Source organism: Orbicella franksi, chromosome 10 (genome assembly GCF_964199315.1).
Source record: "Orbicella franksi chromosome 10, jaOrbFran1.1, whole genome shotgun sequence".
Classification (NCBI taxonomy): domain Eukaryota; kingdom Metazoa; phylum Cnidaria; class Anthozoa; order Scleractinia; family Merulinidae; genus Orbicella; species Orbicella franksi.
In genome coordinates, this window is record NC_138154.1 from 19,048,867 (window position 1) to 19,076,039 (window position 27,173).

At 39.6% G+C, this 27,173-nt stretch overlaps 4 protein-coding genes across 5 annotated transcripts; 2 read left to right on the forward strand and 2 right to left on the reverse strand.

The window, feature by feature from the left end:
* The first annotated feature begins 299 nt into the window (after positions 1–299).
* LOC145500824 (uncharacterized) lies at positions 300–1,641 on the forward strand. Its single transcript, XM_081480362.1, has 2 exons — positions 300–740; positions 1,282–1,641. The coding sequence occupies exons 1-2, from the start codon at positions 300–302 to the stop codon at positions 1,378–1,380; spliced, it is 540 nt and encodes a 179-aa protein (XP_081336488.1). The 3' UTR covers positions 1,381–1,641.
* A 1,531-nt stretch (positions 1,642–3,172) lies between these two features.
* On the forward strand, positions 3,173–6,663 carry LOC145500813 (uncharacterized). Its single transcript, XM_081480350.1, has 4 exons — positions 3,173–3,568; positions 4,842–4,905; positions 5,243–5,631; positions 5,880–6,663. The coding sequence occupies exons 1-4, from the start codon at positions 3,467–3,469 to the stop codon at positions 6,090–6,092; spliced, it is 768 nt and encodes a 255-aa protein (XP_081336476.1). The 5' UTR covers positions 3,173–3,466; the 3' UTR covers positions 6,093–6,663.
* A 1,680-nt stretch (positions 6,664–8,343) lies between these two features.
* LOC145500823 (uncharacterized) lies at positions 8,344–13,692 on the reverse strand. 2 transcript variants are annotated; one of them, XM_081480360.1, is made up of 3 exons: positions 13,461–13,692; positions 12,330–12,779; positions 8,344–9,052 (listed from the first exon to the last, which is right to left on the reverse strand). In XM_081480360.1, exons 2-3 carry the CDS (start codon positions 12,775–12,777, stop codon positions 8,955–8,957), a joined length of 546 nt encoding a protein of 181 aa, XP_081336486.1. In that variant the 5' UTR covers positions 12,778–12,779; positions 13,461–13,692; the 3' UTR covers positions 8,344–8,954. The 2 variants fall into 2 exon arrangements, with proteins under 2 accessions (XP_081336486.1, XP_081336485.1); XM_081480359.1 differs by lacking the exon at positions 13,461–13,692 and having other exon boundaries at positions 12,330–13,228.
* Positions 13,693–13,837: 145 nt separating this feature from the next.
* Positions 13,838–18,141, reverse strand: LOC145500799 (uncharacterized). Its single transcript, XM_081480337.1, has 3 exons — positions 17,269–18,141; positions 14,234–14,328; positions 13,838–14,031 (listed from the first exon to the last, which is right to left on the reverse strand). Exons 1-3 carry the CDS (start codon positions 17,989–17,991, stop codon positions 13,851–13,853), a joined length of 999 nt encoding a protein of 332 aa, XP_081336463.1. The 5' UTR covers positions 17,992–18,141; the 3' UTR covers positions 13,838–13,850.
* Positions 18,142–27,173: the final 9,032 nt, after the last annotated feature.

Consider the following 27,173-nt stretch of genomic DNA (forward strand, 5'->3'; position numbering starts at 1 on the left):
TCGTCTCCATTGCATTTACATGGCCTGCCACAGAAACATAAAAAAGCATCTGGCTATAAATAAATAAAAATACTTATTATTATACCTATTTTTATTTTATGATACTGTTTTTAACTAATAGCAAGTTAATAATATTTACTATTTAGTGCAGCATAACACGTTTTATTGACAAACGAGACTTCGTAAAAAGCGATAAAACTATTGGTTAATTCAACTTAATTCCTGTATGATGTTACCTTAAATAAACACAGTGAGCATTGCAAGAAGAAGGAAAAAGTTAGTCATAATTTTGTAGGGAAATGGCTCTAAAGGTTTTTCTCGGTCTCTTTGTTACGTTAAGTGCCACAGTGGGTGTACGTTTACAATATCAAACCGATTGTGTTAAAATTATAAAAGATAATAAGTTTCCATTTGGGTTTTTTCCCGAAGGTCTAGAGCGTGAAGAGTCTGTTTGGGAAAATGTAGTTCGTAAAATCGCAAATGTCACAACTAATTGCCTTAAGGCTATTAAGGAGGACAAACGTCCTTGCGATCATGGGCCAAGGATGAAAATCACGTTCCCGGTCATCTCTCAGAATCCCACAATTCCACTGAAAGTGCTACCAAGACCTTACTTAGCTACGAAGGAAAACCCGACCAACGCTGCAAGCCAAATTTTAAGCGCTTGGGCTCAAATATGGAAGCTGTTTGTTTTTTCCTTGATGGCTGCTGCAATATCGGGAATCATAATCTGGTTTCTGGTAAGTATTAATAAAAGCCTTTATGTTATCATTATTTCACGCAAAACGGGGCAAAAGGCCGAGAAGCCAAGGGTTCTAATTTGTCCATCTAAGAACTCAGACGGAGTCAACTTTCGATCGTGTAAGTCACATTCGTATTTCTATATTTATATCGCTATTCTCATGACGAACGGTGTTCTCATGGCAAAATAATGGTAGGTACGGTGACGCGAAGCTGCTGCCCAGCGGGTTTTTTACTTCGTGAAGAACAGCGGGAGGGGGTTTTTAAAATGGGTCCAGGCTTGGCAAACGCGCCACTTAATGGGTGCATTAGTGCGTGATGAGCTATGGATGTGCGTTCGCTAAATATATAATTACACTGGTCATTAAGCTCTAATTAAATATTTAACTAAGTTAATCTAATTAACGTATTAGTGGAAGTTAGGTAGTTACTTAGTCAGTTATTCAGTCAAAATTAGTCGGTCAGTTGGTAGGTTGGTTACAGTTAGTTTGAACATTTAGCACACCGAAGTAACATTAAAATTATGTGCCTCTCTTGTAGGATCACAGAGCAAACTCCGGGAATTTTCCACAGTCATTTTGGCGAGGGACTCTTGAAGGTTTGTGGTGGGCAATAGTTACCATGACAACAGTGGGGTAAGGATTTACATACATGTTTAATTATTCTGTAAAAACTATTCAGTTATGAATATGTACATAAAGAGAATTCCAATGATTTTAAGGATAAGAAGAAAGGAAGACATCGTTTGTCGTTAGGAGTCAAAGCAGGCTCTCTGACAAAAGGAAATTTCAAGCGGTGAACGGCGGACGACAAAAACGGGAAAAACCCAACGCGATATTTAATTCTCTAACTTATTAAATTAAAACCGTCTGTTATTGAATTTCTAGCTTTGTTATTGGTTCTCGGATATTTATTAGTTTGCCACAAGAAGTAGACCTTTTTAGAAAATTTACATTATTTGCGAAATTTGAAATGGCTAACTGAAAATGGGTAAATATAAAAAGTATTTGTTGTGCAACAGAAGGAAAAATATCACAATTAACTAGCTGCTAATTAATACACGTAGTTTGAAACTAAAAAATACGGAATATGCTTGGAAATGTTTGTCTTATCAGAACTGAATGAACGAAAGCTGTAGCCATAGCACGATTGACGGAATAAACCGACAAATTATCCCTGTTTCACTCCGGGATCACTTCAGATCTTCATGCTAGACTTAAACGTCTAGTTGTGACTTACTAAAATATAAACATCGCTGGAGGAGACTATTACATTAGAAAGACTTGCTTTCCTCTGGTGTTCATTCAGGGGCGTAGCTAGGGGGGCTAGGGGTGCCCGTGACTCCCCCTTTTGTAAGCCTTTTTTTAAGTAATCAACCTACAACAGGTGAGCGTAAGTAACCTCACTTTGGCACAGTGTGACCTCCCCCCCTTTAAAAATCCTGGCTACGCCCCTGTCATTTAAAAAATCTTATAATGAACAGCGTGTCACAAATTTTGGGCCGCTTGTTCATAAAACCGTTGTAAAAAACATTTATGCCAATCGCGATGGTTTGACGCGACATTAAAACAGAAAAACAGGGAGTAGCACAATTACTATCTCCTCGCCTCGTTGGTTATTTATCACTCGTATCTAACGCACGCCCATGGATAAGGCATTTTTTTTTCCCGTTCTGTCTTCCGGGAGCGATAATAGCGTTACTTTAATTCGCAAACAACAGAAAATGATGCCCTGCAAACTGTCTAAATTGTGCAATTTATGCGAGAGGTCATCGTTTCCATTAGATTAAATTTTTGATCATTTGTTTAGGTTTGACATCTTAAGTTTTGACAGCTTTCTGACCTGTTTCAGTAGAGTTTATCCATTAATCAAAATACAAGAAAAGCGACATTGAAATTGATGTAACGACACTATGGATTTACGCGTACGACGCCTACACGCGTCTTCTTTGTTATTATTGTTCGTCACATTTTACTGAAACCATTAGTAACGTGCCAAAAAGGGGAAAACTAAAAGCAGGTTTTTTTTCGAGCGACGGAGTACATTTGTATATCGGGTTCAAAACATGAGTTCCTTTTCTACCCGCGTTTATTTCTTTAAGGTCGTTTAGTTATGAGTTTTAACGGTACATCAGCATCACTCATCTGAACAGGAGAATGTGCCGTTTACGTTATAAAGAGAGATGCTCAAACCACGTGGACTCAAAAGTCAACTGATCTCCGCATTAAACTAACTTGAGGTGATGAGGTAAATACCTCATCTAATTCATCATTCAATTTAATTCATAATTCAATTGTTCGTTAATTCATTCATTTATTAGCCCCGAGCCCATATTGTGATCAATCAATCAATCAATCAGTCAATCATAGATTCGTTCCAATGTTTTGTTCTTTTCGTTGATTCATCCATTCGCCTGTTTATTACTCCATTCGTTCATCCACTGATTTATTCACTCCAAACTTTTGTTTAATCAATCAATCATATAATTGCTCATTGTTTGTACTGTACTTTTAGTTGATTTATTCCTTCAATCTCTTACTCCCTTCCTTCCTTCATTCCTTCATTCATTTATTCATATATCTGTTTGATCGTTCTTCGTTCGTTCATTCATTGCTGACAGTTACCAAAGTTTTAAAGGTACGGCTTCTCAAACATCACTTTTTTCGGTAGCTATGGTGACAAGACGCCGAAGTCATTCCTGGGGCGAGCTTACGCTTCACTCTGGATGTTTACTGGAATGTTGCTGACGACATCCTTTACTGCCCAGATCGCCTCCGTCATCACAGCTGATGGTCTCCGCCCCTTGGATGAGGAATTTGGTTACAACGTATGAAACCATTTTAAGCCTGGTTTTAACTTGACGCTTTGAATTTTTAAGGCCCAATTAATTCGGCTCAAAATTTGACATACTGTATTTTATCGCCTGTGCCATAAATTCAAACTAGAAAACGAAAATCTGTAACTACTATATGGACCGAGAAGACGAGACTAGCAAGATACTTATTATATCTCTACTGTGTATCTGTCCTTTCAAGTCACACCGAACGGCTTTAAATGCGCTACGTACGTTAATATTTTAAGGAATCGAAACGTTTTACACTTTTGTTTGTCAGTCGGAATGTTGAGAAAGGTTGATGATAAATCACGAGACATTATAATGACAAAAACAGTCCAAATTTTTACTGGCCATTCAATAGAATATGGCCGCTTAATTGACAAATCACAAGAGCAAACATGAATTAATAAATAAGATGAAGAAAACAATGCGCGCTCAGATCCAATGTTGGCAAACTGCAGGTAAAAAAAAAATGTAAAATGTAAATCTTGTGAAGGTGAATTAATCAACATGACACGAGCATGGGACAAAGAAAAATTCTGAGTCCCCGACAGGAATCGAAACCCATGACCTCCCGAACACCGGCCGAGCGCTCTATCCACTGAGCTACGAGAACTCATGGAGAGCAAGGTCATTTAACTGAGTTTATGTATGACAGGTGTCCTGCGTACTGCTAGGATCAATGCTATCGAAGTCATCGTGAGTAGTGATAAGTTAATAAAGATGGTAAATTTTAAGCTCCGTAATGAAATGTGAAGGTGAATTAATCAACATGACACGAGCATGGTGGTCATGCACTTAGCTATAAAAGCACTAAGCTTAGCTAGTTTACAGGCATGCCACTGAAACAAAGAAAATAAGTATTTCAAATAAACGTAACATAGTTAAAAATCCCAACTGGCAGGAGGCAGACCAGTTGGCTATTTACAAAACGTGACCGAGGATTTGAACTCGGAACTACCGAGAAACAAATCCCGCTAGTGGCAGGGTGGAGGCCTTGAGCCAGGGACCTCCGGATTACAACACCAGCGCCCTAAACCACTGGGCCACGCTCCCTCCTTCGTTTATATGTGAGTACGTGACACTGATACTGAATGCACAAACCGAGAGTGAGCGTATTCTAGTTTTTTTGTGTGTGTTCTCAAATTCTGGTTGTGTTTGCTGTGTAGTACATGGTCGGGCTTTTCATAATCGTGGACATGGTTCCAGGATTTTGGGTTGGCGATATCAGTTGTTTAACAAATCTTTTAATTGAATATTTCAGATCGGCGTGCCTTATGGAAGCAAGGAATTTTTCGCAAATCAACGCGAGGGAGCTAACTTGATAGGTATATGCTGAATATTCCGTTAGGTTTCAATTTTTATCTTTTACCTTCGCACGTTGATCAAGCCCAACAGAATTAATTTGAATCTTCTAACTATAATTTCATTTTATCAGTCTCCCTTAGCATCACTACAATTTGTGATGACGCAAGTAGTCAGCTTACCTACACATCCATCTATCTACTCATTCGTCAACCAATCGACCAACCCAAACACCTTCACATCCAACAACCCCTCCCCCCCCCAAAAAAAAAAAAACAGTCACCTCAGTCATATAGTAGGAGATTCATAACCCTAAGTTAAATTCCTACTATTAAAATTCTATTCTATTTTTATTCGTAGAATATTCTGCAGAGAAAGATCTATTTCAGAGTCTTCAGGACGGGAAGATTGACAAAGCGTGGCTGTTTTCCTGCAAGGAAAATGGGACAAAACGAGAATTCAAGATCGTCAAAGTTCTGGATGTCTTACCTATCATCGGAGCGGAAATTCCACGCAGAGTAAAAAGGTGGAGACTACATTCGAAATTTAATAAATGTTTGGGACAATGGGCAGAAAATAAGACAAAGGAACAGAAGAAGAAGGAGGAGAAGGAGGAGAAGGAGGAGGATGAGGACGAGGACGAGGACAAGGACGAGGACGAGGACGAGGACGAAGAGGAGTCCTTGTTAAATGAGCTGGCATCTAACATCCTGGACGAGACAGACTCGGAAAGCAAAAACGTGGAACAGGTCAGACAGATTTTCTCACCCTAACATTTGATTCGCCCTTCAAGCACACATGCACTTACAAATCGCCATAACATTTGCATTTAAAGAAGGGCCTTCGTCAACTTTTTCATAATTCGAACTACAGTTACAATCCAACGACGACGTTCCTTACTAGACGTGGTAACCTTCGTACTAAACTGATGACAGTCGTACTGCTCAGTGAATTAGCAGAATGAGTTGTTTACTCGCGAACCTTATTTCTACCATAGAATTGCTGCGTTGAAAATTACAGCCACGGCAAATACCGTGATGACACAGGAACCACACCTTCACATATGGGACTTACTGACATCCTGCTTTGCATCTCCGCTGGTCTTCTTGTCATCCTCTTGGCGGCAGGAGCACTGTGGAATGCTGTCTTAAAAACAAAACATGCAAGAGTGCTTCCAGGTTTGTATTTTCTCGCGGTGCCCCTTGTTTAAGAAAATTTGGTAACCCACTGAGCTAAATCTTTTTAGTAGCCTCGGAGCAGGCTACCAAACGCCGCGACACGAGCAAACCAGGAGCTGCAAGAGACGAGAGATCCCCCTCCCCCGATATTAAGCCCTCCCCTCCCTCTCTCCCCCAATACTATTCCGACCTAAAAAAATCCTTTTGGACAAATGAAAAGCCATGATTTGTAGTTGGAATTTTGTGACTGATTTTTAATTTCAACAATATTTAAATACATGGGAATTCAATTTTTGGAATCACCTCAGGGAAAGGAAATCGTTTCTAATATTCAGAAGGTTCTTAGAATCGAGGGTAAATTTGTCTTATCTTTTTTGGCAAGTGGAGCAGACAATTACTTTAAATAATCGCGACGTTGGAGAACTGTAGGGCTCAAAACGCCGGGCCTCCACGTTCATAAAAGTAGAGGCTAATTTAAGACAAGAACTGGGATGATGTCTTTACCTTTCAGAAGACAATGTTGACATCGAGAAAGCTAGCAGTGAGTATACACAAGAACTGCAAGTGACGACTTTCCCTCTGAACTAATGCTGCTGAACGAGAATAATCTGCAACAGCTGTTCCATCAATATCAAGCTTCCTACAGGACCTGCAGTAGTTCCTATAACTAATTGTGTTTTAGCAGCAGTTAATTAACGATGAGCCATCATTTGGCAATCACGCAGGTAATTAAAGATAAGTCGCGCAGTCACGCAACGCCTGTTGCAATGAAAGGAAATTTACGTGACGATATAAATTACGTATAAGAAGAAGACCAGTTACTAGATGGTAGGCTAATAGAACCTCATCTGGGAACACTGGGTTATTCAGGAGCGCGCTCATGTAGACCGGAACTGACCTATTTCGCAGGTAAAGAAGCCTAAAAGTAGACCGGTCCGTAAAAATGGCGTGACATAGGCTTAGTATGGGATCTGCACGCTCCTAGTGATGGGCTCCTGATTTTTCTGTTTTCCTCGTTTAAGACACTGTTTATTTCCGATTTATCAAAACCCTGACGTAGTAGATCTAGGCCACCTCGAATTTTTTTTTTTTTTCGCATTTTCATGCTTTTTCCATTTTCAGAACAAACTAATGAAGTAGTTGGTAACCTCTCTAAGTCGATTTATCAACCCGAGTACCGGGAGCCAGTATTGAGTCACTATGAAGGATAATTATCAGGAAGTGAGCCGTTCCTCTTCAAGGAGACCCGGGGCCCGTTCCTCGAAAGCCCCGGAAACTTTTCAGGCCCGTAAAGCCATTTTTAATTTCTCTGTATCTAGAAACTGAGAGGTTTACACGCCTGAAACTTCGTGTGTGAAAAGAACCTCTGTTGATATCAAGAATATGTGAATAAAATGGCGCTGTAATCATAAGGTTTGAGATTTTGCTCCGGCTTTTCGAGACCTTCGAGAAACGCGCCCCAGGATTTCTTTCATTTAAGCCACAAGATATATATAGGATAGTTTGATTTGTAATGGTGATGCCAAAATGTTCAAAAGGGTTTGAAAAGCCTACACATTTGGAAGTATTCGTAACTATCAAAACACAACAATCACAAATTAAAACTGCTATAGACCTTTTCCACTCGCACGATAATGCGCGAACTAATTCCAGTAGTTCTCATCCCTCCATACAAGCCCCGGTCATTATCAGTTGTTTTTGTTGTTGTTGTTGTTGTTGTTTTAGGGGGGAGGTGGTTTGAAACAAATGGCAAATTCCACAGGATGGAGATGCATTTTAAGCGGATCAAATGCACCCAAGTGAAAGAAGGCAAACTTCCCACCCCCGCACCGCTCAAAATTTAATAGAACAGAATGAAGAAGTGTCATTCATCAAGTGTGTTTATCCTCCCATTTGTCACAATATGGTGTAGGCATTTCCTTGACAATGCTACATGATAGTAGCTTTTGATTTTCTAACCTTGTTTTATTCAATTATTACCTTGGTTTTTATTGTCATTATCATTTTATTTTGACAGGCGTAGTAAATAAGTGTACAATATAATGCACTTTAATGATTAACCTAAGACTATACAAGAAATAAATACTTATATAAATACGTGCCATTGAGGAAATAAAGACGCAACAAACAGAAACTGTGAGATATTCGTTATTAAGATGATCAGCCATATTTTGTACGTCATTTAATTCATTTGTAATGAACACTTTTTACAATTTATTGGCGTTACTTTTAGTTTATTTTATTTTATTTATTTTTTTTTTAGGTATTTTAAGCCATCTTTACTGGGTTTGATTATTCGCTGCTTTGGGCGTTCTCTTCTAAAAATCGTTAAATCCAAAGCAGCTTATTCAAGATGGTGCGAAATTTATGATATGTAGTAATCTGGTTGGGAATTAGCAGTGTAGCCTTAATAATTCGAAGGTGAATCCGAGCATTTCTCCACCTCTTAGTAACAGGTCCTCGTAATCATTAGACATTAGAATACCCTCACGTCAAGATCGGCTTGGATGCCTTAAAGGTGCTAAGTCACTGTTTGGTCATGTTGAAAACTTCAGCCTAAATGTTTCATGGTTAATCTTCATCCATAACCATCCTTGCTCCTTTATGGTTCATTTTTATCTCTTTGGCGCTTTTCTACTTTAGCTAAATACTACTTTTAGGTTTTCTTGAATTTAAAGGTAATCTTGTACGTGGCCAAAATAACTCAAAATGCCGAGACTGAGCTCATTTAAATACGATAAATCTCGGAGCATTTATGAAGTATAGAGAGACTTCCCATCCCCCATCCCCTTAACGCTCGTGTTAAGCTATATAGTGCTAAACTTATTCTCTAAATTTGTTTCGTTATCAACGTGACGGTCGTCACCGTAGGCCAAGATTATGTGACGAGATGTTCATTTCTCTCTTTCATGCTCCCTTCCCAATGTCACGCTCATTTCTATCGGCTCCTCTGTTGCATTTTTCCCGAAACTCGCTCTGGTTTCAACATAACCTGAGAAAAAATATAATCTTATATCAGACTGCGCCAGGAATCACTGTATTATAGATCATGCTATCAAAAACTATACGTTCTTTTCCCAAGCGAAAACATGCGCATTTATTGGCTAGCTCATACTGCTATGACACCTCAACTTATTTCCGGCCAAATGGCTGTGAAAACGCCGGATTGAAAATGTGTTCCAGGGTATTAAGAAATCACTGTTAGCCGCCAATAGCTGACGATGATGCACACAAACAGAATAATAAAAAAATTGTTGGATAATGTTTCGTGATATCCAGAATAATCAAGGTCGACGTAAGTTTCTTCACTGACGGCAAGCAACACAAAGCGCGCGAACTTGACATGATTACCCTTAGAAATCATGCACCGCGGTCATATAATTACCCGTGACCTTGAGTGTTCTTAACATGATTATTGTATAATCTGCAGCCAGCTGACGTCACAGGTGCTGATTTCGAAAATTCACTGTACGCTTTCGGACAATCAGAAAAGAGATAGTGAATTCAATGTGTAATAATGTGATGAAGCAAAGCTATAGCAAATTCTCGAACGTGATTGGCTATCAGCAGCCCGATTTGACCATTAGTTGGACAGTGTACGCGTCATGGTTGTAATTGGACAGAACGCGTCATTTTGCGCGCGCTGTTGCGGTGCACTTTGTTGAGTGAGCTGCTGTGTTTTTCAGCATTCATAACGACGTTTAATCGTTCAGCGATCAATGGCCATCAATCGATGGTTGGTTCGTTTCTTGAACTTTGTCATAGTTTTGATTAATTGGTAACAGTACATCGTGTCGTCCAATTCAGTCTGTAATCATACTCGTGATTAACAAACCGGACGACCGCGAAGCGGGAGTCCGATTTTGTTTATCACTCGTATGATTACAGACCGAATTGGATTCCACTGTCCTTGTTTCGTTCACGAAAGAACGTGCGTTATTTTGAGCCGGCGCGTGTTTAGATACATGTATGTATGAATCATCGCTGTTAACGTATTTGCATATTCTATCAGTCTTTCGCAATCAGCGTCCTTGTAACGGTTACCGTAGATTTAAGCTTTCGTTCCGTTTTGCTGTAACTCTCTTGAGCCACCGGGTAAGTGTTAGCAATCAGGCGTCGAACTGCTCATGTTTCTTTTGTTTAGTTTCATGTTACGTTTGGTCACGCCTTTGTATATATTTCTAGCTTTCGAAGTAATTACCGACGAATGGAATTAAATTGTTGTGACAAAAGCGTCGACTGATACTTTGATAACGGTGAATTGTACAGCGAGCGAAACACCTTTATTTACTCTCGGCAATGTTTATAGCACAAGTGCTAGTGGGGCCGAGCAAACAACTGAAACAAATATTTCAACATAAACATAACATTGTTAAAAATCCCAACTGGCCGTAGCCAAACCAGTTAGCTATTTACAAGCGGGGCCCAGGATTTGAACTCGGGGCTACCGAGAAACAAATTCAGGTACATGTAGTGGTCAGGGTGAGACTCGAACCCGGGACCGCTGGATTGCGAGTTCGACACGCTGACCACTCGGCCACGCTGCCTCCTGATACTCAGATCCAGTCCACTCTGCGTCGGAGGAATTTGAAAACGGAGTTTTAACCGGTGGTGTAAAGTAAAATGCCGCTTAACTTTTTTTCCTGTTTTATTATTAATTATTTAATTGTAGGCAGTAAAGCATGTGAATGAAATACTGCTGTTGTTGTTTTTCTTCTTTAAGATATCAGTATACCCCAAAATTGACCATTTTTCAGAAAAATTGCATGTTTCTTTACTTTTCAGATAGATCTTATTGCGATCTTTCTTTTAAAAAAATTTCTATGAGAAAAGATTGATTCTAAAACTTTTCTTTGCATTAATTAACTCTAACTGATAGCTGTCAACGGGTTGTCACGAGAAGTACATTAAAAAGTTGCGAGACAGATTACCGCGTAGTACGATTGTCAAAAGTTTGCGTTTGGTATAGTAGTCGACGAGCTGTTCTGAGTGTTCTCCGTGCATAGACTGTTGATTTGAGCTTAATATATCGTCGAAGAAACGCAAAAGTTCGTGTCCATTTGTAAGTGCGAAGAAGGCACCACAAAGGAAAAGGCCGGGGCGGAAATGTTTCAAAAACATTCGATCACAATTGGGCTGATGCGTTAGCTGGCTAGCGACAAAAGTTCCTTCTTCATGCAGTAGAAGTTGCTCGCACTGGACGAGGAAGGCATTTGACATCCTCTAAGCATTATTTCCTTGGCGCTTTTGCCGTTGGAAGCGGTAATGGTACCATCTCAACTCAATCGGTATCTCGTGGGTTTGCTTTACGTTGTTTACGAGTGCGCTCTATCGTTACCTACGGCTTCTCTAACCTAAGGCGTTTTAAAATTTGAAAAGAAGAAACGGAAACAAAAACTATTTTCTTACTAACCTGGGCGCACGAGCGGTGGAATTCAGATCTTGCACAAGGATATTTGTCGCCAGAAGCAAGATTTGAGCCCTCTTTGTAATTGAAACGAGCTCGGTATTGGTAAAGTATGATGAGCCTTCACTTCATTGATCAACGCGTCATTATTTTCACACGTTTTGTGTAATTATCTCATTACACCAGAAGAGCGCCCCAAAGTATTTTCCTTCGTATCGCGAAACAAAATTTCAGCGAGTGAAGCATACCTTTTGAGTTTGTTTTTGGCGAGGTTTCAACGTTTTTCGCAGAAATTTGGAGGGACCGTTGCCTGATAATCAGGCAAATGAACGGTGTCGAGGAATTTTTAATTTTTGTTTCTTTCAAAAGTTATGACTATTTTAGGGAAGAGAACACATGTTTTGTAAACTCTCAAACTTAAACTGCGTGTCAAAAACAAACCAGACAAGTAATAAAAATTTCCCGACATCGCTTTTTAAGAGGAAAGTGCCAAGAAGACATAGCGATGTTGATCGCGTCGTCTCGTTCAAATCTGACCGGAAACGAACTTGATAAGTGAACCTCTGTACTTTGTGAAATAGGGCGCTATATTCGGAAAACCTAACTTTTTTTAATAAATATTTAAAAATATATACTTTACTAGGGTTTGCGTCAAACGTCCGACCTCAAAGCAGCGCCAACGAATCATTTGGGGTATACTGATACCTTAAACATGTTTAACTTCATTAAGTCAAACTATTTGTTTTGTCAGTGCTCTCTCATAAGCTGCGCCTTTGAATGTAGCACCATCCAAAATGCTTTTCCCTGAATATATTTGTCGTGATAACTGGTTACAAGTTTATTTAACTATGACACAGTGTACCTTCAACAGTTTTCCCTTGTTTACGTGACCTGGTCACATCCCACACACTGCCAGCAATCAAAGTTGCCGTTAGCAGGCCCAAAGATGCGTACAAAATAATGGCGGTCAAATCCCGGTGCTGGGAACTTTTCATCTGACTGCGTTCTCGCATCTCAATGTTGCAGTCCTCCTCTTCATAGAATTCTAATTCATCATCGTCGTCAATGTCTGTCAGTGGATTGATTTCGGGATGTTTTTCTATCTTCTCCCTCACACATTTCACCAAGTCGTCTTTTGTTGCAGATCTTTTTTTGATCACCTTCATACTGATTCCGACGATGTGAGGCTTCAGTGCTTCCAGAATCTGCTTATTGTCGGCGTCGTGATCGGCAACACAGGTGTAAAGGACAATACTGTGCAAGCCTTTTCCAGTTTGCAAGTGGGTTTTCAGATCTTTCAAGGAAGCCATCTCTAGGGAAATTCGTTAATAGAGTAAAGAGTATGAAACAATTTCCTCGTTTGGTTCCCAATATTCTCTCTTACGTCAATGCTCAAAAGGAAGTTCCCGGATGTTTTCGACGAATTTTTAGTCAAGTTAGAATATCTAATTTTCAGCCTGCTAGCTAACAGATTACAATTAGGCCCTCGTCACGCCGGAGAGATTTGAAACGGTTAGACTACGGTTAGGCCTTCCTCCCACGCTAATACGTTACGAGAACGGGGCTTTTCGAAAAGGCTCTTCAAACCAGAGTAATTTGAAAACACTGGCTTTGCGTTTTAGTGTGGAAGGAAAACATTTTGAAAGCGGAGCTGGGATGGCGTGATGTGATTTCACTGACCGAGTTTTCTTAAAACATAAGTCCAAAATGACCGGTGATTGCTGCGTCTTCAAATTTTTCCGGCGTAGTGTGGCCGGCGCCTTTTAGAATGATATTATGATTCTGCTATTCTATAAATTTCCTTTTTTTTAAAAAAAACAAACAAACAAAGGCATTAGATTACGCAATTCTGCGTCTTGTGGCCTAAGAACAGCACACTGAACATCAACTACGTCTTTTGTTTTGTCAGCCTATCACATTAAGCTTTTATTAGAACTAGAACTCATCATGTGGATCATAAACGACGACAAGGAAATTATTTCAGTTGAGTTACCTTTAATAGTTCCCCCTCTGAACTCCTTCGAAAAGAGATTCTTGCTGCCGACAGGCACTCCGATCTACAATACAAATAAAACTATTATGACCTCCACGCCTGGACTAGTCTTTAATGCAAAAATAAACAAATTTGTTTTGTCAATATCATTTTAATCAATCGTTGAATTTTAATGAAATGGAATAAGCGAAAAAATGAAATTTAATTTGTTCGCAATCAATTGACTTCCTGCTTTCCTGGTTAAAAACATTGGCACAGTGAGGTGATAACAGCTGAGTTGGTGCATATCTATCAATTGCTAACCTAAAATAAACTATTTAGCCTTGAAATCTTTATTTTCTGGAGGCGGTTCACTGTGTCGGTGTTCAGAGAGAACTAGTTGAGTCCTAACTAGCAAATGATCAGTATATTTACAGTTCTATTCAGATATGTGTTCCGAGGCATCATTTCTCTCGCCGTCAATATAGATGAAACGTCTGCAGTGAATGTGGAGAGAGTTACCATACCAATGATCATCCAGACCGCCGCATAAATACGGGCCAGCAAAGACCTGGGTGATCTATCTCCATACCTATTGTAGGAACAAAGAAAGAAACGGTAAAAATAAAGGTAATGGCTGCATTTCGGTACTTGTATTGAAAATTGTGTGTCGTTCGGAAATTCCAACTCAGTTTTTTTTTCTTTCGTGAAATATATTTAGTAACGCGTTTTAATGAATGTATGTCCCTCTTCTCATCCTCTGATATTTACATAGTAGTTGTTTATTTTCTTACCCTACTGTTGTCATGGTAACCACTGCCCACCAGGTTCCTTCGCAAACCCCTTGCCAAAAAGACGATGGGAACTGAAGTGGATTCCGTCGACGATCCTGCAACAGAAACAACGCCAAAAATGATCAATTAAACAGGTTTTTCTCAATAAAATAGAAATAAAGAATTGTTTAAAAGAACTCATTATAAGTCACCAAAAAAATAAATTTTAAGGCCTTAGAAAGTCACCAGAAGTTGCTGAAGCAAAACATTATTGATAAAGTCACTAAAATTTTATTTGCGACTGATACAGTCGTGTGGACATGAAATACCATATCAAACTGGAATTTAAGAGCAATTAATTTATATTTGTGGAGGTGGAAAATTGGGGGAACATGGCGAAAACCCTCAGAGAAAGCAACAAAAAATTCAACAGAAGCATTACCATGTGCTGGCCGACCAGAACATGTGTCCCGCTAACTGGGAATTACATGAAGTACAGATGTGTACTGTCAGTAAAGCACCAAAAGTTTAATGAAAGTTCTAAACGTTACGAGGTCAAGCGCAGGCTTTAATTTGACATTAATATGAAGACATGATTGATCATCGCAGTTATGCACAAAACTTAAGCAGTTGTGAAATTAAACCTTGAAAAAAAAATTCAGGCCTGAACGGGATTCGAAACCATGACCTCTGTGATACCGGTTAGTGCACTATCAACTGAGCTATCAAGCCATATGGGAGCAGGTCACATTGTCAGTTCGAAATATACCCGTAGATGAAGAGGAATGCAAATGAATATATGAAAGATCATATATTTGAACTGCGGAGAAAGATATGAAGACATGATTGATCATGGCAGTTATGCACACAACTAAAGTAGTTGTGAAATTAATGGCTTGAAAAAAATTCAGGCCTGAACGTTCAGTTCACATACTGACCAGCGCCCAGATGGCTCGATAGCTCAGTTGGTAGAGCACTGCACCGGTATCGCAGAGGTCATGGGTTCGAGTCTCGTTCAGGCCTGTATCAAGAAAACCGGCTCAACATTGATAACAATAGGCATTGTTATAAGACCTAAAATTGGTCTTATATGGCCATTTTGAAACAATGGCGGTATAAGCTTCTAAATGCCCGCGGGAGTTTTTGAAATTTCCGATTACCATACGAGCGCGAAAGTTAAACGATCAGAGAGACTGAATGGAAGAGAAATTCTCCCGAGGGGAGATGGTACTGGTATAATCCTGTCGGTGCAAATAGTTGCGGTAGGGTGGCGGTTGTACACATGTATTTAAAAGTGAAAGTAAAAGCTGCCGACAAGTAAGGGGTTTTTGCTTTAAATTTGCTTCAACCTTGTAAACTCAAGACGCGTGGGAGTGAAAGTGAAGTTCGCATTTGGCTAGATTGCGAACAGGCTCTCTTTTGCTCTAAAACCCATAAGATCAGTGTAGGATGAACGCGAAAATAGCGAGCGCGATGATCAAGCGGCAAAAGCCGCTCGCCTCGCGCTCCCGCTGTTTCCGCGTTCTACGCACGGATTGAAAAGCAGGAGGAGAGACGACTGCTTTCAGTCGAGCATTCGGCCAGAGATTAAAAGCTCTTAACAGCGCTTCGAAGCTCGCGCATCTTTCCTCGCCGACCAATTGATGTCCACAGTGTTTTCTAGCGGAAAGAAATCAGGGAACAAATATCCCACTATTTAAAATCACAGACGCAATGTTTTAGATAGCGTTTCTCGGCTCTTTAATAATTTTCGCTTTACTCTCCACGTATTTTTTGTGAATCACGACTCCACCTTTCTAGATTTGTTTACTAAAATTGAGTTCATTCAAGTGTAGCTTAATTGTTGTGCCGAAAGTTTTCCGAACAATGGCGATGATTTTGGTTTAGCTTTGGACGAAGTCCCTTAGGGCTACCGAGAACAAAAGGCCATTCACTTTTGTTCAAAGTGAGATGTTGAGCCGGAACAATAGACCATTTCTTTTTCTTTTTCTTTTTCTTTTCTTTTTTCATTTTTTTTTTTTTTTCACGCTTTAATTTCACAACTGCTTAATTAAGTTGTGTGCATAGTTGCGATTATCAATCATGTTTTCATATCTTTCTCCGCACTTCAAATGTATGATCTTTCATGTATTTATTTGAATTTGACATTAATGTCACCAAAACTAGCTGATTTTATTGGCTGAAGTCGATTAAATAGTTTAACTTTAGCGAGAAATGAAGGGAAAACACGAGCAAATGTTGACAGCTTTTAATAAGTTCAGTTCAGGCTCTGGGTTGAAAAGCCAGATGGCGAAACAAAATTCTCCATACAAACCTCCTGTCCGGTTATAATAAAACTGAACTAAAAATAAGCCTGTTACTACGCGCGATCTACCAACTGCTGAATTTTAAAAAAAAATTTAACGCGCGCTTATTTTTTCGTAGCCCTTTTTCCACTGCGGACCAAAATATAGCTGTTTTGAAAACCTCTTGATCCTTCATTGCGCCCTTGATGCATTATGCAATATACGTTTTTAGTTACGTGGTTGTTCACATAAGTGGGAGGCGAACGCCCAACCAAATGCGTCACAGTTTCTCTTGTTAACGTATACTTGTCTGAAATAATCATGAATACTGAGATAATTGGTTCCTCAGAAGGGTCGTTTATGACAACCGAGCAACTGAATAACCATCTCTCCTAATAACTGAGAATATTAATATGACTACATACACAGAACAAAGTCTTCACAATTTAGCTGGCTTTAAGAAAAAATATATTTTTATTTACCTAGAAAAGGAAAGTTTAATGAAAATTTAATGATGATTTTGCAGGTTTTAGGTTGACTTTTGCCGGCTGGTAGAACAACTTTATGGCAAAATTCGCAGACCTCTCGGGTGAATTGCTCTAAGTTTTCTAATGAACACAGAATTCTACAACAGAATTGTACGCTTGAGTCGATATCCCAACCGCCTTTTTCATCTTGCTTAATGAACGTGGTACTAACAAAGCACGTTTGACCAATGCTATATAGAAAATGCACACTGAGCTTGTCGAACAAACGGATAACAAGACTTACCAGCAGCCATATGATAACTCCTGATATCAGCGTCCACGTGATGCAAATGCACAGTGTTACCCATAGGTGTTCAACAGACTCACCAAGAACCGTTAACATGTCATGGTCTCCTTTCTTCATAACCAAATACGACGCGGGTGCGTAGAAGGCGTACACAAACCTCTTCTCGTAGTTTTCTCGTTTGGCGAAAATGGGATATTTGAATTTTATTGTGACCGAAGATGGTGTCAAGGAGGTTCTCTCCGTGGAGTTCAAGCAGGTTTGTGTCGACATGTTCAAGAAAAATTCCCAATGCTTTCGGTTCCATTTAAATATGGGCCTCTCATCACGAACGGTCCAAAACCTTTCGTCATTCCAGCTCACGGAGATTTTCCTGAAGCATCTGCGGGATCCCTTGAATTTTCTTCCTGTTTCATTAGAATTCAAATTTCCACAGCACAACTGTTGTATACAAGATAGGTTAGCAGCCAATCGCTTTTCCGCAGAGTTACAAACATCTATAAGTTCTTTTACACAGAGAACGTTGTAAAAATGTGCTGGTACAACGCAGGCACTTGCTTCGTCGCAGCAACCTTTTAAAGCTCTCGTTAAGTTGAAATTTGTTGCTTGCGCTTCATTTCGCACATGGCACAACTTCTGACAAGCGTTGTTGAGAGGTTCCCCTATCTGAATTTCACAGACGACTACACTGCAAACTGCAGCGAAAAGGGCTATACTCCTCATTCTAACGAAGGAGTAAAATTTACATTGTCTCAGGATACGATAACGGCTTAGTTAAGCACGAATGATATGAAAAAAACCTCCAGATGTTCATCGGCTTAATATGTTGAAAAGCACGCTTCCCGATTAGCATGTTAAAACGTCAATATTATGACACGCCATCGCCTAACGATGACTTTTGAGAATCATAGCAAACTTCGTTCATCTATTATTGCCATTTATCGCACCGCAGCCGGGTGGGTTCTCTAAGTTCACCCGTAATCCTTTTGCTTTCATTTCCTTTTATAATATGAAATATGAAGTAGGCATCAGTAAACCGTACGTTCTTGCGACCAAGCCGGATAGTACCATTTACAGTCAGACCGGCTGTTGTTCGGACGAAACTCCACAAAGTTGTAACACAATGTTGCGATGCACCGTTTTCACGGTAGCCTTATTGATATTCCTAAACTACAGGAAATGTTTACATAAGAAAAGAACTCATTTCCCAAACGGGAGAGAATTTTTTTCCAGCGGCTCCAGCAAATTGGCCGCCGAGACGTCCTCAAGTGAAAATACTCAATATTGACTGGCACTTTTCACGATTAACTTTCTCATTTCCATTTGTACATAATGTCATCCAACGTTGATTGCAGTTTCGGTCTGAAATTGCCTCCCATACATGTTGGACTATATTGAAGTGCAAATGCGAAAAACGTTATTGGCTCCCGGCAAGTAGTCAAATTCCACTTTTGAGTTTTGATAATGACGGTTTTCATAAGAAATAATACTTCTGGTGTCAAATACGGAGAAAACAATTGTCCCGTGGACGACGGTCTATCAACAGACTGCGAGAAATTGGCAACAGGTTGAGACATTTGAAAACTAGCAGAGCAAATTTGAATTTGTAATCAAAATTCTCAGATCAGCGATCTCAACTCAACTCAACTCAACGCTTATCTCTCTAACTTTGCTGATAATAAAACTGTCAACCAAAGTGAAATAATTTCTCCCTCTTTGAAACACAAATATTATTATTTTATTTTATACAGGAAAACAAAAACCGGTAAAAACTCAGACTGAACTTGGAACATTACGCCGCAAAATGGCAGAGTTCCGTTAAAAAGAACATCCGGTTTGACTGCAAACAAAACTACTAAAACTCAATGCCCGTGACAAGTTGTCTGCATGAATTCGTTTAGTTTTATGTCACATACTTTTTCTAGAGGCAAATTGAATAACTTTATAAACTCTTTTACAACAGGAGTTGTTACTGAATTTTAAATTTCGTGCCTTATGCTGCTATAATATATAGTCTTCAAGAAGATGTGTACCCACGTTTCAAATTAATGAATTTTTTGGGGACAAGAAGCAACTGCAGGACGATAATTCATGCAGACATAACGAGAAAAAAAAACCCATCACCTTACGTTAATTTATACACCATATAATAATTATGCAGCTGTCTGACGTGCGATCGTCTCCTTTAGAAACACAAAAAGGACACGAGTAGTCAAAAACATGAACAGATTCTGGAAATCTAACAGCTGAATAACAGGTCTCCAAAGCTTTTGGGCTGGAGGAGATATTGTAATATACTGTCCATCTTTAAACGATAGTTTTCTGGTTGGCCACCGCCATGGTCAAGGAAATGGTACACGCAACGCTCCCCCCAAAGAAACGGCTGCTCACATCGGAACAACATTCCTTTCACGAAATTAGCCAATCACCGCTTCCGTTGCATTTTCAAGAACGTTTTTGCGCCAAATTCGCCCTTTGAAACTTGTCCAATCAGGGAATGTTTTTTTATCTTTGTTTCCCGTCGTGGGAGATGTCACAAATGAACATACAGATTTCCGGCTTTTGTTTAAGGACGCCGAAAAATACCGGCGACGCTTGAACCAGCTTTCTTGTAGCTGAAAACTCATTTTCATGATCAGGGGAAACTGAAAAATAATGTTCTTTGGAACCCTTCCTACGGCAATTGATTTAGAAACAAAGTTTGTTTTGTAAACACGAAAGGGTAGACCACATTATCAATGTTTTAGACACCTCCGGCTGAACTTTAACTTAATTTTAATTAATTATTACATTTTCGAGGATCACAAGTCGAACCAGACGAGTTTCCGCATAACTCTTTATGCGGAATACGCGAAGGAATATGATGGGCTTTCGTTACTGTGGCAACCGTTGGGTAAGCTTTAATAATATGTGCATCTTTGTAGGACTAGTGTCTTTGTTGGGATTAGGCTTTTTAACTAAATGATGCATTGTTTTTTTTCTTTTGCTACGAATAAACGAAAAACGTGTAACAAATAATGTCATCACGAGCCGCGAGATTAACAAGGGTAGGAACGGGAAATGGAATTCGTTAAATTATAACTCCAAAACCTTCAAGCCTCGGGTGTGATTTTGAAAAAGGAATTATTAAACTAGTAGTAGATGTTAGTCCAATTTAGGTCACTTTAAGGTGCCTTTAATTCGTAAACAGATGTATGTGTTCATAACTAGAGTTTCCCTTCAGTTGCTGTAACTAGTCTTATACCTTTGAAATCTCTGGATTCTCCCAGGCTGGAGCGACTAAATTTCAATCATTTTATTGAGACCTGTTGAGCACAACATTACTTACCATTGCAGGTATGGCGACAAAGCGCCCCGGTCCTCTCTGGCGCGTGCGTTTGCTATCCTGTGGATGATAGAGGGAGCAGTTTTGACGAGTCTGTTCTCAGCTAGGCTTAGCACTGATATGACGGCGGGCGAAATCAGCACAGATCTGAATCTCATCGGTAAAAAGGTATAGGAAGACGACCGTGAATCCTCGAATTAGCCCACCCCCCCCCCCCCGTCAGATAAGCGCCCCCTTCGAATAAGCGCCCCTCCTATGAACCAAAATTTAAAATAAGCGCCCCCCACCCCACCCCCCATTTTGTGGACGAGTAATTAGACAACAAAGGATGTATAGTTTTTGTCGTGTTTAATCATTCACGTCCAGCCTTTTTTATACAGTCATTTTAACAAATCGAATGTGGTTTAGCGTGGTCTGTACTCTCATTGACAACGATGCGGTAGCTGCGCCTTGTGAGTCCACAAGAAATTTAATTTTGACCACTGTGATGACGCGTATCGTTGTCGATGAGAGTACAGACCACGCTAAACCACATTTCGATTTGTTTTTTACCACAATATCAACGTGAAACAAAATGTTTTTTTTTTTTCAGAGCGTGAGCAGAAAAAGGAGTTGCGCGGCACATTGACGCGCGCAGCGTTGTCTGGACTATTATCGATAACGGCAAATTGGCCAATCAGATTGCGAGACTAGTAGCAATTCTGGTAAAAAGTAATTTACATCTTTACAATACAGGAAACATGTTTCTTTTCCTCTAAGTTACATCCTACAAATGAAAATGATCAGGCCACGATTTAGGAAAAATTGAATAAGTACCCCCTTTATTAAGCCCCCCCCCCCCTCAAATATGCACCCTCCCCCCGCCCCCTGTGTTCTTCTAAATTTGAAATAAGCGCCCAGGGCGCTAATTCGAGGATTTACGGTACCTTATAACCACAATAATAATAATAATAATAATAATAATAATAATAATAATAATAACAAAAACAATCTTTGAAGAGGGAGCGCCCGTCACGTAATACGTGGTTTTCAGGGAGGTCCTCCATAAAAATAGAAAGTATTAAAATCTAAAATAAGAAATACAAATATCACAGACCTAAAATATAAAATATACAATAATTAAAGTACTAAAACTACCAAAAACTACCTACTGTCCTAAAAAGCGAATTACAAATAATTATCTATTAACAATACGTCGTACATCATGAAATTGAACGCAAAAACGGGGTTGTCAAATAATTAATATGGAAAACTAGCGTCATATCATTAAAGCAGACGTTTGATATTGCTAGGTCAAAGTGAAGATTCTTGATTAAGAACTTAGCAAAGAAGTCTTTAACGCATGTTATACTTACTTCTGGCCCCTCTAGCGTTATGTAATATTTTTTTAGGTAGGAGTGCCACTCGGCACGGAAACGTTCTTCACAAAAGAATTTAACTTCGGCGCTGAATTTGAAGGTTAGCTAGATTTGTTTTTGGTATGGTTTTCCTCGTTTTTAAATGAGGTTCCTTTAGTAGGCACTACAAAACTTTATTTCCGGAACCTCTTTGTTTTATATCCTTAGTTATCTGCGTACCTTCTCATTTATTCTAAGATAGGTTAAAGAGTTGTGGCCTATATTCATTGATGTTTGAAGTTTCAAATGACCGAAAAAATCTTGAGAGCGATACACACCACGCCCACAGCACCGCCTTCAAGTTGCTGGCATTTTTAACTGAGACAGTCGAGCCCGTTCTTATTGGCTAGAATTTCAAGCAGTGCAGGCGCACTGTACTAAAGGCTGAGAACCAAGCAGAACAAGGATACCTTTTCTCGCCACCAATTTAACAAATTGACGTCAGTTTCTCATTCGTCTGTCTTGTTATTAATCATGAATTTCGTCATAACATTGTCAAAGTAGCTGTGGATCCATGGGGCGATGGCCGAGTGGATCCGCAGACTACTTTGACAATGTTTTGACGAAATTCATTGTCAATATCAGGACAGACGCATGACAAACTGACGTCGAATTGCTTTTTTACGATAACAAAAAGCACATCGCATCGCATCGCATCACATACATTATAAATTCATGTGTCTGTCCGCTTATTGACAATAAAATTTAGCAAATGAGCGCACGAGAATTAATGCAGTTATTGTAAAATAGGGTATTTCCCGAGCTTTTTTTATTGATTACATGTTGACGGAGTTACATTACTTGCAAAAATTTCGGACGTTTAGAATTTCGGACATTTTATATCAGACGTTTAATTTTCGGACGCTTTTAATCTCATTTCGGAAAAATTTCGGACAAAACTTTCGGACACTTCGATGACACCTACTTAATAAAACACAGATCAGACTAAAACAACAGCTGTGAAAATGATAGTTTTACCTACTGCGCCCTAATGGTTTTACAGATACGCCGTTTAGAAAATAACACAAATTCTATCAAGCTGATACTTATCTCAAGCCGTGTCTAAGGTAGAGTTCGCTCAAAAAAGCAAACTAAGGGTTTTCGAGCTACTCAACCATTTTATACTGTACTGTAAATATTTCGGACGCTTAAAAATTTCAGACGGTTTTGTTTGCGGACACCTTTTGCGTCCGAAATTGAAACGTCCAAATTTTTTTTTTTTTTTCGCAAGTAATGAAGTCCAAGTCCAGTCTAATTGGTTAACTATGGCTCCTATTTTCGGGTGAATTTATTAACCCAGCAGGAATGCCTGTCACTTTTTGCCTTATAGAACTGGAAGACTTCCATGAGCTGGACGATAGCAAAAAATATTTGAATCACTGGAGTATCTCTTGTTTTTTGATGTTATGGCGGCTGAAATTCTCGAGGAAGCGAACAGGAATCATCTCGTAATGGAAAGAAACATCGCTTACAAGTTCTCCGTCGGTGTGATCCTGACGGGACATTTTGGTACAGTAGATGATGAAAGTTTCTTCGCTTGTTAGAAAAGAGAAATTGTGGACCTCCACGAATAGGAAAGGTCAGAATTTTAACTGCTAACTGTTTACAGTTTTTTTAGCACTTAAACCAAAGATAAAGATGTGCTCAGAGACCAAAGTAGCTTAAGCTTAATTTCGAGTTGGTAACTGACACGGTCAAACAACTGACAAGTTAAGATATATGGTATTACCAAACACGAATAGAAAAAAGTCGAAGTACATGTACCGTAAACTAAGTTACCTTCTACGTTACCGTAAACCATGCAAGAAAATTCCTTGACAAATTTCTCATGAGCGGGATAACTGGTGATTTTTTTGTACAGTGGAACTCCACCTTACGGACACGCCGTTAATACGGCCACCTTGTTGTCACGGCCACTTTATTCTGGCCCAGTCAAAAGCTCAGTCGGTCATTTTCTTATTTAAAGAACCCTATTAAGGAGGGGGCCTACCTAAATTTAAGTGCAGTTTTAGGAAGTTTAAAGAGAGATTAAACGGAAAAAAAAAGTTTTGGAACACCACCAGACAGTTGAACGCCCCCCGAAAGGGTACGCCAGGTTGGTGGACAACTGGTTGGCGTACGTTTACCAATATTTAACTTCAAATTCTAATTTTAATACAACATCAAACCTTCAAAATTTCCTATTTGCATAAATTTTACTAATCCTTTTAGAAAAATTGTTTATCCGCAAATATACTCAAAAATCACCAAAAAATTTACAAAACAGCCCAAAACGTAGATATGTGGAATGAGCAGAGAGATTCTTGACTGCTTGAAACGTGAACGATGATATTTGCATAAAACCATAATACCCAGCCAAATTACGGCCTTCATGTTTACCCCCGCCTAACACGGCCAGATCTTTGTGGCCCGTTGGTGACCGGATTAAAGGAGTTCCGCTGTCCCAATACGGCCCTTTTTCATTACCAAGGTATTTATATTTCAGGCCCTGGAAAGGCGCGAAAGAAAAAGAAAGAAAAAACATCAAGCTTCAAAAGATCAACCGCTGGATTACGGAACATGGGTCGTTATAGTCAGCGCAGTGATTGTGGTTTTGTGTCTTACCGCATCCATACTGAGGGAGTACCGCAGGCTCAAAGGTCACAATCAGGCTGTACCCATAGCTACTTCATGAAAAGAAAAAATTTATCCTGATGAATCTTGGAAATATCAAAAGTTTCAAACGCTCCCACGTAACTGACGTGTAAGCTTATAAGACTGCTGTTCAAGCTCCATTACTCGTGACCCGGCCAGTTTGCGTCGTTTACAGCCAGTGGTTTGCAAGAATTTTCCTGATCCATGGACTGTACAGCGGCGGATACCATATCAGTTTGGCAAATCGAAGCTGCAAGATTTTCATGGCTCAAATACATACGTCAACGCCAATTTTTAATTGTATTTAAGATAAACGAGGGAATTGATGTAAGAACAGAACGATTAATACTCGTCCTTGACAGAGATCTGTAAAGAATGTAACTGTAGTCAATACATGTAGCCTTATCAAGTAAATGTGCGTGAGTCTTTCACGATTGGTTTTGGTTTTACCTCTGATTAGATAAGAAGGTGGCACACGTTTTTTAAAACAATCATCGATCGTTGTGACGCAAAACCCATGTAAAAGGGATTGATATATGACACTCAAATGATAAGCGCAATCGGATTGAAGAGCTAGTTTTAGGATATTTTGTAGGGGAGGGGTGGGTATTCCCTATCATGGAGTCACGTGGAAGCTCCACCCAGATGGAGTACATGTACCTTTTCAGCTCAAGTTGGAATTATTATTATCGTCATCTTCTTCTGTCATCGCGCCAGTGGTTGCATAAGGTGGTGGAGTTATACAATAACGTAGTAGTTTCTCGAATTAATTCAGTGAGGAAAAAAAAAACTGACATTTATATTTAATTAATTTGAAGAGGCTTTCTAAAATCTTGAACAGACGCACCTGACGGCTGATTAATCAAGGCTGATTATATTGTACTCTCTTGGATCCCAGTGAGACCATCACAAAACATTTGTAAGTAATCTAAATAAACACGAACACGGCATTAGGAGCGGGCAATTTATTTAATGATGTACGATATAGCGAGCGTTACATCATTATGAAGAAAATAGAGTGGTAAAAAAAAATTAAACGCAAGGTTGTCGGAGATGCCTTCGAGTGGCACTTGCATAACTTAAAAAAAACCCTACACCTACAAGTTCGCCTGTCTGCGCTATTTAATTTCAATAGCGTAAGCATGCAGGTGAAAGTAAGTTATCGTGACCAACAAGTGAAATCATATGCTGTGCCAACGACCAGAGGCGTTCCCGGAGCTCAGGCTCTGACAAATCAGCTCTGAGTAACCAGGCCGATGAGATTCTCGCACAAAACACATCGTGTTATGAAAGGATTTGTTGAGCAACATCTTGTTCCGTAGGAGACGTATAGCCGTATTTGATGGCAACCCAATGGATTATTTTCCCCTTATACGCCCCTTCCAGATCGTAATCGAAGATAGGAAACTCGATCAGGCCACCAGGCTTTTTAATCCAGAGCAGCACACAGCTTGAGGAGCCCAGCATTGGTAAGACGTTACTTTTATATGAAAGCCGAGAAAGATTACTTAATGGCGAAGAATTTTGGAAAGAGAATTTGGTTTGGTCGCAATGGCTGACGTGAACAAAGTCACGAATGGCCTGGTCACAAAAGCAGAGGATGCCGCAGCTCTAGAGGGATCTGCTGTTTTAAAAGCCCGGAGAACATGCGGAAGATTGTCGAATCTCTGAGGTTTCCCCAAAAATTGCAAGCTAGTTAGTGGATCGACCCCGATCGTATTCTGATCGATGAAGAGATAGAGATTTCTGCATACACTGAGGATATTTCGCTGTTCTTCGAGCAGAAACTACCTCTGCCTTGACCAATCCCATGTTTGGCTACCTTACTTGATTGGAAAAGGAAAAGAGAAATAGCAAGGAAAAGTGTTAAAGATTGAAATCTGGGAAACATGGTTGAATTCGGTTGACTCTCTCAAAAGCAACTGTCCGTTCTGTAATTAATGCAGATCACAACCTTGCTGAATGTGCCAGTTTCGCCAAGGTGCCTGATAGAGAGCTTCATGATTTTATGATGGCATAGACGCTTTGCCATTGCTTGCTCGAGAGAAAGAAGAAAGAAGAAGAAAGCCTGTATACATTGCCATAAAAAACACGCTACGGTGATGCATGTGCAAAAGACCTGAAGTAGTCATTGTAGCCGAGAGTGCATGCAAATTGATAGGACTCAGGGAAACACCAGCCTGTTTAACACTGAGGAGAAAAGAGCAGGGCTGAACACTGTTGTGGCCTAACTACAATGCAATAATCCGTTACTACGATGCCCATTGTTGTGATTGTAAAGATTAATAAAGTAAAAGGAGTCCTCTTTACGTTGAGACTCTGCGTCGTTGGATAATGAATAAACTCTACCATCTTGCTCCGCTAGGCTCTTAGATCACCTTATACAGAATCAGTGGCCAAGAAACGAGAATAAAGCTAACTATCAACAAGATACCCAAGGTAGTCCCAAGGTAAGTTATTTTAGGATATGGTAACTAGTTCTTCCGCTGATGTTACTATCGCGTTGCGTGGATGTTTGCGTGAACGATTTGTTTATGTTTTTTTCACAA